General features: G+C 34.1%; 1 protein-coding gene across 2 annotated transcripts; it reads left to right on the top strand.

Annotated features, from left to right (window-relative positions):
* Window positions 1-864: 864 nt before the first annotated feature.
* Window positions 865-4,122, top strand: LOC120124620 (G patch domain-containing protein 8-like). 2 transcript variants are annotated; one of them, XM_039143244.1, is made up of 8 exons: window positions 865-957; window positions 1,487-1,568; window positions 1,861-2,056; window positions 2,388-2,542; window positions 2,793-2,936; window positions 3,071-3,174; window positions 3,285-3,438; window positions 4,044-4,122. In XM_039143244.1, exons 2-8 carry the CDS (start codon window positions 1,497-1,499, stop codon window positions 4,119-4,121), a joined length of 903 nt encoding a protein of 300 aa, XP_038999175.1. In that variant the 5' UTR covers window positions 865-957; window positions 1,487-1,496; the 3' UTR covers window position 4,122. The 2 variants fall into 2 exon arrangements, with proteins under 2 accessions (XP_038999175.1, XP_038999174.1); XM_039143243.1 differs by having other exon boundaries at window positions 917-957; window positions 1,482-1,568.
* The last annotated feature ends 5,377 nt before the right edge of the window (window positions 4,123-9,499 follow it).

The following is a 9,499-nucleotide window of genomic DNA, read 5'->3' as shown; positions in this document are numbered from 1 at the left end:
TTTTTTTTCAAATTTTTAATATGAATCTAGTTTTGTTTTAAAAAATGGGTATTGAGTACAATACCCATGTAAACATATAATTTTGGTATTGGGTAAACTACATAACTATCATTTTTGTTTTCTTAAGGTACCTAAATTTTTATTTTATTTTGGTACCTCACTGTTAAAATTAAATTTAAAAGTTAGAGTGATTAAATTAGGAATAATTGTAAAGTTATTAAATTTATTTTTTTATTTTAATTATGTATTAATAAATTAATAATAAAAATATAATGTCTCAAAATTTAAAAATTAAACTCCATTGACCAAAATAGGAGTGAGAAGATAGTTGAGTGATAAATGATGTAATTTACCCGTAAAAATGTCTTGCTTGTTCCGCTAAACTTTTAACAACGAAGTATCAAAATGAAATAAAAAAGAGTAAACTTTAGGTATAATTTTGAAACAAATTAAAATTTAAGTACCAAAAGAAAACAAAAATGATAGTTTATATATTAAACATGTAGTTTACCCAATACCAAAATTTGATATGTTTACCTAGATAATGTATATTACACCAAAAGAAACCAATTTTTTTTTAAATAAATTCATATTAAAAATTGAAAAATATTTGTTTTAAAGAAACTCGTTACCTAAAAAATAAATATTAAAATATTAGGTCTGAAATAGAAAAATAATATCCCATACTGCACTGTAAAAAATGTTGTTCATTTCAAAATAATTTTTTGACATCTTTTTTCCTAAATAATTTTGAGGCCCACAGTAATGGGCCAAAAAACATAGGCTAATGCTGTTCAAGCCCATTTTTGCCATCGACTAAGAAATCAAATCGAGTACTAGCTTTACATATTCGTCAATATCGTGCCGAGGTGAATATCAAGCTGAAGGCGCATAGCTGAAGAAGAAGAAAAAGATCTTATCTCACCAGCGCCTGTTGCCCTCTCTTTATCTGTCCCGGTATTACCTTTTCCTTTTCTCGTGTAATTATTGTTTTTGTTTACCCGTTTTTCTGTCATTTGAATTTGTGCTGATTTTACTAGTATCGAAGCAATTCTTTCTCCTCCTTCGTTATATATTTTCGTTTTCCTATTCACTAAGCTACGTTATGCTCTTGCTATACACATATATTTGTGGGAGCCGTGGAGGCTGTGGGATCTGGTTCAATCTTCTTTCTCATGGTCTTTTGGTTGCTTTTGGTTCTTAAAGCTTTTTTTTTCCTGTTTGATGATGATTCTTGCTTTGTGATGGTTCTGTCAGCTTGGAAATCGAATCTATTTGAATAGAAACCCTAATCCCAGAATGGGTATTCGACTTGCTCAATTAATCGCCTCCGAATGCTTATTGGCACCCTCAAACCTGTTTTTCTGCTCTCTTTTTGTTTAGCCGGAACTTGAATATATTGTCATTATTCCCTCTCGTATTTCTTATACTAATGACATGATTGATTAACCTACTAACCTTTTTTTATTAATCTCTCATGGTCTAGGTGGTGCAAAATGGACTACCGACGATTCAACAATTCTCAGGAGGCAAACGTTGGAAATAAACGACAAAATCAGGATGAGCAAGTAGGCAGCCTTTTTTATTAATCCATGACTGGTCATCTGTTTCAATTCATTTATACTTGGGATGAATCTCTTCAATCACTGTTCTACTTTTGCTGGTTTAAGAGTGGTTATTATTGAGAAATCAATTGACTTGTCTAACCCCTTTCCATGAGAAAACATTTCAGAGTATTCTTACAATAGTTCGTTACTTGTAAAGATACAATCACTTTTTTTTCACATATCTGCTCACTTTGTAGTCAAGCTTTATGATTGTTGATGTATTGAGCTCTATCATCTGTACTTTCTGGCATAGGCATATGAAGAGTCACTTGTTGAGGATTTGGCTGAAGATTTTCGTTTGCCAATTAATCACAAGCCAACAGAGAATGTTGATCTGGATAACGTGCAACAAGCAACCTTGGATACAAGGTTGAATTCTTCAAATGTTGGGTTTAGACTTCTTCAAAAAATGGGTTGGAAAGGAAAAGGTCTTGGGAAGGATGAACAGGGTATGTTGCTGCATTTTCGTTCTGCATTATGGGTCATTTTTTATCTGGCTAATATATTCCGGAATAAAGAACGTGAAACTGAAATTTAGCAAGAACTTACTGTAATTGTACCTATGAATTACTCTATTGAGTGATTCTTTAATGCTGCTCTGATTTATTTTTCAATTACTGGGCATGATGTTCTCCAATAGTTCTTGTTAGGTTGTGACATGATTTTATTGACACATTTGTTTTGCTTTTTCATTTTTGGTTACTTGAAATCCTGACTTGCTGTTCATTACATGCTCAAAGTTATTTGTTTACCATTAAACAACTATTTTCTTGTTCACAGGAATAACTGAGCCTATAAGATCTGGGATAAGAGATCCAAAATTAGGAATTGGAAAACAAGAAGAAGATGATTTCTTCACCGCTGAAGAAAATATCCAACGTAAGAAACTTGATATTGAGGTTGAGGAGACCGTTGAACATGCGAAGAAGAGAGAGGTATGACTTTTAACTTGTAGATGGATCGCTTTAAGTTTCAGTTGGTGGATTATAATGAGGTTGATGCTTTACATTTTGTGAAAAAAAAAACTCCATTAGCAGAAGGCAGCATATAGCATATATGTGTGTCTTTTGATCGGAATGGTATATCATAGGGGAACATCAACCTCGGAAGCTCTTGTCAATTACATGCAGTTTTTATTACCTGGTGGCTTCTACTGCCTGCTTCGTGCACATTATGAAAATCCAGGTGTTAGCAGAACGTGAGCAGAAAATTCAAACGGAGGTAAAAGAAATATGCAAGGTGTTCTATTGTGAGCTTTGCAACAAGCAATACAAATTGGCTATGGAATTTGAGGGCCATCTGAGTTCATATGATCACAACCACAGAAAGGTAAATGGCCCAATCCTCTTCATCAAATCCATTCATATACACACCTTCACTGCCCCTTTTCCAACCTCTTCTTTCGGTCTTTAGGTTGTTTTCAATGTTGTCTAATATGCAACACCATTTGTTATTGCTTGCAGCGCTTTAAAGAAATGCGAGAAATGCACGGAAGTAGCAGTCGTGATGATAGACAAAAGCGGGAGCAGCAACGTCAGGAAAGAGAGATGGCGAAGTTTGCTCAAATGTATCTAATTAATTGAGCTTTTGTATCTCCATGGTTTTTGAAATAATTTTTGAAATACTTTTGCTAACCATTTTATGTCATTTTATTTTGTATTCATTAATGTGGTATAGTGCTGGAGCTCGTAAACAGCTGCAGCACCAGGAGTTACAGGAGGAATCTGGGCCTGCCTCTGCACCTGCTCCTGCCACTGCTACTGCACTTGCTGATCAGGATCAGAGAAAGACGTTGAAGTTTGGTTTTTCTTCTAAAAGCAGCAGTTCTAAGGTATGTGATTATAGGGTTGCACTTTATGTGTGCACGGGAGGTACTGAGGTAAAGGTTACCGATAACCTGCTTATTTGATTATTATACGTCCATGAGTATGCATATAAGAACATATATTTTCTAGGGTGCCATGTTTTATTGTTGAATTCTCAAGACAATTCTGACTTAATATAAATTCAGAATATCCATGTGATTTGTAGGAAAAGAATCTGGCTATCTGAAATAGAATTTTCTGGCCTACTTTAATGACTAGTTGAATTGCTTTCTCCAAACCTTTTTGTCTCTCTGATCGTGTTGCCCAAGAGTTTTGTCGTTAATTGCTTCTGTCCATAGCTTTAGAATCTATTCCCATTTCCACTGCTTCTTTGAACTTGTGCGAGAATGCATTGTCCTTGGTAACATTGATAAGATGGAAATTGGCGTTACTTTCTACCTCTAGCACCAACATTTCACCTGTCAACTCCGGCTGTGTTTGCCATTCGTAGTGCATATATATACGGCATTGAATCCTTAATCTGCTGTCAATTTTAAAGTTTAACTCGAGCTTGCTTATGAATATGATTGTGACCACCTCGTTTAACTTCTTTTGCCCCCTCGTTTTGCAGAATGCATCGAGCAGTACAGCGAAGAAACCAAAAGTACCTGTTGCTTCCGTTTTCGGGTATGACAGTGTCGATGAATAGAAAAATTTAACTGTTTATCTCCTTGAGGATGTTTGTGTTAAGTAATGATTTGCATAATACTTAAAAAATGTTTTGACAATGATGGCCAAGATTGTATGTATTTGATTTGATGTTGTCTATTAGACATTTATGTGGGAAGTATGTACGAGTTGTGGAACAAAAGACAATTTATCAGTTGCAAGAAATAAATATTTGTATTAAAAAAGAAATTGGATAAGTGATAGCGTAATACTATTGAATTGGAGCTACAATCATCGAACATGTGTTATTATATTAAAAGCTCCCATTAAATATTTTTTTTAACAATAATCCCTATCAGATTTGATATAAAAAAATTAACCCTCAAAGTATAAACGTAGGATTAACTTGTGTCCTACATTGCACGTGAAAACGTCTAGTACTTCACAGGACGAGAGGTATTAAATAATTGATGCAGGGGGATTCGAGACAGATGATGTTGAGCTGTCAGATTGCACCTTGATAGCGCTGAGATACCATGAATTGACAGATCAGTCTAAAGGCGGGAATTGATTGTGACATGTTCCTCATTGGGATCGTTTTGAATATGTTTCAGTCTTTTGGTTATAACTTTGGCTACAAGTGTCAGAATCGAGCATAAGATCTCAATCTGAAAAGCTCTTTTCGACGCGCACGCTCTCCACATTAAGCTATGCTCCATGTGGCCTTTTTTTCAACCTCAAATTCTGTCGTTTTCCCCTCCGAATCACTAGATTTAGATATTTTTTACTATTTATGGTAATATTTCGATTGTCAATTAGGAAGTCAATTTAAATTCGATTTAGGCTGGATTTTTTGGAGATTGCTTATTTTATTTCGAATTTCAATTTAGAGTGATTTTCGGGATTTTTCTATTTATGGCAAAATTCGAATAAAGACGATTTTTAGCTATAACAGTCTGGCTTGTGGACTGATTTTGGGGATTGTTTGATTTTATAATATTTTATTAAACCCTAGAGACTTTTTTCTCTGGGTTTTTTGGGCGAATTTTCTCTTGTGAATCATCTGTTGGAGCGCCTGCAAGATAATTATTATTCTGTCCGGTGTAAATAATTTTCAATTTATCCAATTTAATATGATTATTTAATACATTACATTTCTCAGAATGTGAGGTCCACGAGATATTGAACCATTTATAGAAATTTATCGTGAGAAATATTCAATATGCCTCGCATTTTTCAAAGAGCGATATATTGAGTTTTTTTAGCAAACCACAAGTGTTTATAGGCATGTTCGGGTATTTAATTTCAAAACTTTTGTAATTTATAAGTTTTTTTGCGTAGTATTGAAATTGATGCTAATATAAATACATATGAGTATTGTAGGCGGGTTAAAAATAGAGTTGAAAATGGTACCAAAGCTTGTTTTGTGCAAGAATAAGAAGATACAAAATCACGTTCAAAATGGATCCAATACTTGGTTTTGTGCATACAAAACAAGCTAAAATGGCTCGATATTCATGGCTAGTATCGGTAAATAAGAGACATTTTAAGCGATGTAATAATCGTGTTAGGCTCGATGAAGCTCGTTCATCAACCGAAAACCGTCAAGAGGGGGTGAATTAGCTTTTTGAAATTTAGGGAGTAAGGAGTATAAAGATATAAAATTTGCACAATGATTTATAGTGGTTCAACTTCCTCAGTGAAGTCTACATCCACTACCTAAGCTCATCACTTAAAATTTTCCAACAAATCCACTAATTTTTTTTTCAAGGATAAAGAGATAACCTTTACAAACTCCCTAGCTTTTCAAATGATTAGTTAGAACCAAAACTCCTTTACAAATTAAAAAGAATTGTCAACAAGAAAACCTCTAAAAGGAAAGTGTTTAAAAATTAAAGCTCACAAAAACAAAATTATTTACAAGAGAAAGAAAAAAAAAGAATGAAAATCTTTTCTCTTGTGTTTAATTGCTTGGATATGTGTTGTGTAACATTCTTCAAGTGTCGTCAACTTGTTTTTATATGTTGGAATGAGTTACTAGTCGTTTCTAGCCGTTTTGGGAAGGATAGGAGCTGATGGAAGACTTTATGCACACAAAGTTTCGAAACTCTAGGGAAATTTTCGAAACTCTTCGAAAGACCCGTTGGAAAAATTTGACTGTTGGACACAAAATATCTGGAACTTTAGGTAAAGTTTCGAAACTCTTGAAAAATATCGAAACTTTTTGGGAAACTGTCTTGGAAAGTTTTAAAACTCTTGTAGAAGTTTCGAAACTTCTGGTCAAAATACTCATTTTAAGGTTTTGATTGGACTTTGAATTATTTTGATGAAAACTTTGAATAAATTCAATTTAGTCCAAAAACATTGTTGAAAACATTTTGTATTTCGATATAACAAATTAGTTTAAATGAATTTTAAGATTTTACAAATGTTTTTCTAAATATATTCGATTCAATTAATCGAATATCAAATTATTACTCCAAGTCTTTTAAGGTCAATTTCAAACCTTACTAAATGTGTAAAATTGTGTTTTATACTTAATATATTTTTTAAAACAATTTTCACAAAGTATTTTGAATCAAAATCAAGCCTAAAATCAATTTTTCAGAGTGATGCACCGATGCACCAATCTATGTACTGATGCACCATGAATTAAATTGAACATCGAATGCATTTCATGCATCGATGCACTTACCATGCACCAATGCACTAAGGATTTTATGAAAACATCGAATGCATTTGATGCATCGATGCACCAGCCATGCATCGATGCACTCTGGCTATTTTGAAACATCGAATGCACTTGATGCATCGGTGCACTCTTAGTGCACCGATGCACTAAAGGTCCAACGGTCAAAATATTTGAATTTTACACTGATGCACGGATGCACCATGGGTATGCATCGATGTACTGACGCTCCTAACTGTTTTAATTCAATAACAAGCCTATTTGCCTATTTTAATTCAATAACAAGCCATTGATCAACAACAAGCAACAATAAGCAACTAGAATCAAGAGAGAATCAAAGAGAAAGCATCAAACCTCAAGTTTGAGCATTTCAAGCCTATTTTTCATTCAATATTCATCTTGCTTTCAAGAACACTTATTGTGCTCAATTGTATTTATTCTTGAGTGTTCTTTCTTTATTCTAGAATTGTGCAAACATATTTGCCTTGTGAGGTTTTTCTTGTAAGTTTGCAAGTTTGTAATATTCTCTTTGAGAAAAGAGTGTTCTCAAGAATTGGGGTATATTCTTGAGGGTGTTGTAAGGTTATCTCTTTGGCCTCAAAAGAAAGAAAAATTAGTGAATTTGTTGGAAAATCCTTAGTGTGGATAGCTAAGGTAGTGGACGTAGACTTTGGTTGATAAAGTCGAACCACTCTAAATCGCTGTGCAAATCTTTTCAATTTTCTGCAAAAGCTTCCACCAAAATTTTAATTGCCAATTCACCCCCTCTTGGTCGATTCCATCGATCGATTAACTCAACGATTGGTATCAGAGCCTAACTCATTTGAAGGTTTAATCGCCTCTTGAGTCGATTTGGGAAGAGTTATATCGATAATCAAAGTCATCAATGGCCTCCGCTTCAAACTTCGACTCCGGTCTCGATTCGATGCCCGTCAATAAGCCTCATTTCTTCAATGGGGCTAGCTATGCCTATTGGAAAAATATGATGATGTACTTCATTCAAGCAAGTGACATGGGAGCATGGAATGTCGTAGAAGAAGGATACATCAAGCCTCTCACTCATCCAAGAATGTGGAGTGAAGGAGAGACAAAAATGTTCCAGCTCAACTCCAAAGGCATCCATATTATATTTTGTGCTCTTGGACCAGATGAATACAGAAGAGTTTCATCTTGTACAACCGCCAAAGAAATATGGGACAAACTTCAAGTCACTCATGAAGGTACCGATGAGGTAGAGAAATCTAAAATTAGTATTCTAACGCATAGCTATGAAAAATCCAGGATGAAACCAAATGAAGATATCAAAGCTATGATAGATATATTCTCAACGATTGTCAATGGCCTCAAATCATATGGAGAGATCATTTCAAATGAAAAGCTTGTGAGGAAATTAGTCTACTCTCTTCCAAAATCGTGGCAATCAAAGAAGACGACAATCATCGAGTCTAAGGACCTAACGTCCTTAACTCTTGAAGAGCTAATCGGTTCACTCCTCACTCATGAAATGATGCTTGAAGATGAGGTGGACCTTTATAAGATTGAAGAGATACCAAAGGAGAAGGAGAAGAAGAAAAACATTGGAGTTGCTCTCAAATCCACAAAAGATGAGAGTGATTCGGATGAAGATGACGATGACGAGGAAATGGCATTGTTTGCCAAACGGTTCAGAAAAATGATGAGACCTTACCGAGGGAGAAAATTCAAACGAAATGAAGGCCTAAAAAATGAACCAAAAGAGAAGGACCCGATCATTTGCTATGAATGCAAAAAGCCGAGGCATGTCAAATATGATTGCCCACAATTAAAGAGAAAAAGTCAATCAAAGAATAAGCACAAGGCTCATATGGCTATATGGAGCGATGAAGAAGGTTTGATGAAGAGGAACAAGAAGTAGCAAACTTGTGCTTGATAGTATTCGGGGAAGATTCTAAGGTAACCTCTAACTAATCTGATTTTGATGATTTATCCTATGATGAGCTATTAGAGGAATATAATGGGTTGGCTTCGGATTATTTAAAATATAAAATTATGTTTCAAAATTGAAAAATGAAAATAAACTCATATCCAAAACCAACAACGATCTTGAAAGTAAAATAAAAAATTTGCAAATCAAACTAGAAGAGTTTAAAAAGAAAAATTTGGATTTGAAAAATTTACTTTCAAAGGTCAATGATGATCATCAAAAGAAAATTGATGATCTTAAAGCTTCTTTTGATAAAGTTGGAACAAAACGTTTTGAAAATGGAGAAAATTCAAAATCCAACTTTGTTAGAAAAAGTTTTAAAAACTACAATCATAGAGGCCCCCAAAGAACCTCTAATGGAAAAATCGTTAGAAGTATATGGGTTCCTAAAGAGCTCATTACTACTAAAGATAATGATATCCTACACAAATGGATACCTAAGGGGACTAGGATTTTGGAAACTAATGAATATGGACCCAAAATAATTTGGGTACCAAAAATTAGAAATTAATCTATGTTTGTAGGAAAAGGAGCATTGCTACAAGGCATGGGAAACAAATCCAAATTCATGGTACCTTGATAGTGGATGCTCAAGACACATGACCGGAGACAAAAGCCGGTTCATTGAGTTTAACGCCAAAAATGGAGGAGAAGTGACTTTTGGTGATGATTCAAAAGGTCACATTGAAGGTATTAGTACTATTGGTAATACCTCTTCCATACAAATTAAGAATGTTTTATATGTGAATGGATTAAAGCATAATCT

The sequence above is a fragment of the Hibiscus syriacus genome, unplaced genomic scaffold (genome assembly GCF_006381635.1).
Source record: "Hibiscus syriacus cultivar Baekdansim isolate YM2019G1 unplaced genomic scaffold, ASM638163v2 tig00110422_pilon, whole genome shotgun sequence".
NCBI classification, from domain to species: Eukaryota; Viridiplantae; Streptophyta; class Magnoliopsida; order Malvales; family Malvaceae; genus Hibiscus; species Hibiscus syriacus.
The sequence above is the reverse complement of the archived record's forward strand: the minus strand, read 5'-3'. Positions and strand labels throughout refer to the sequence as shown.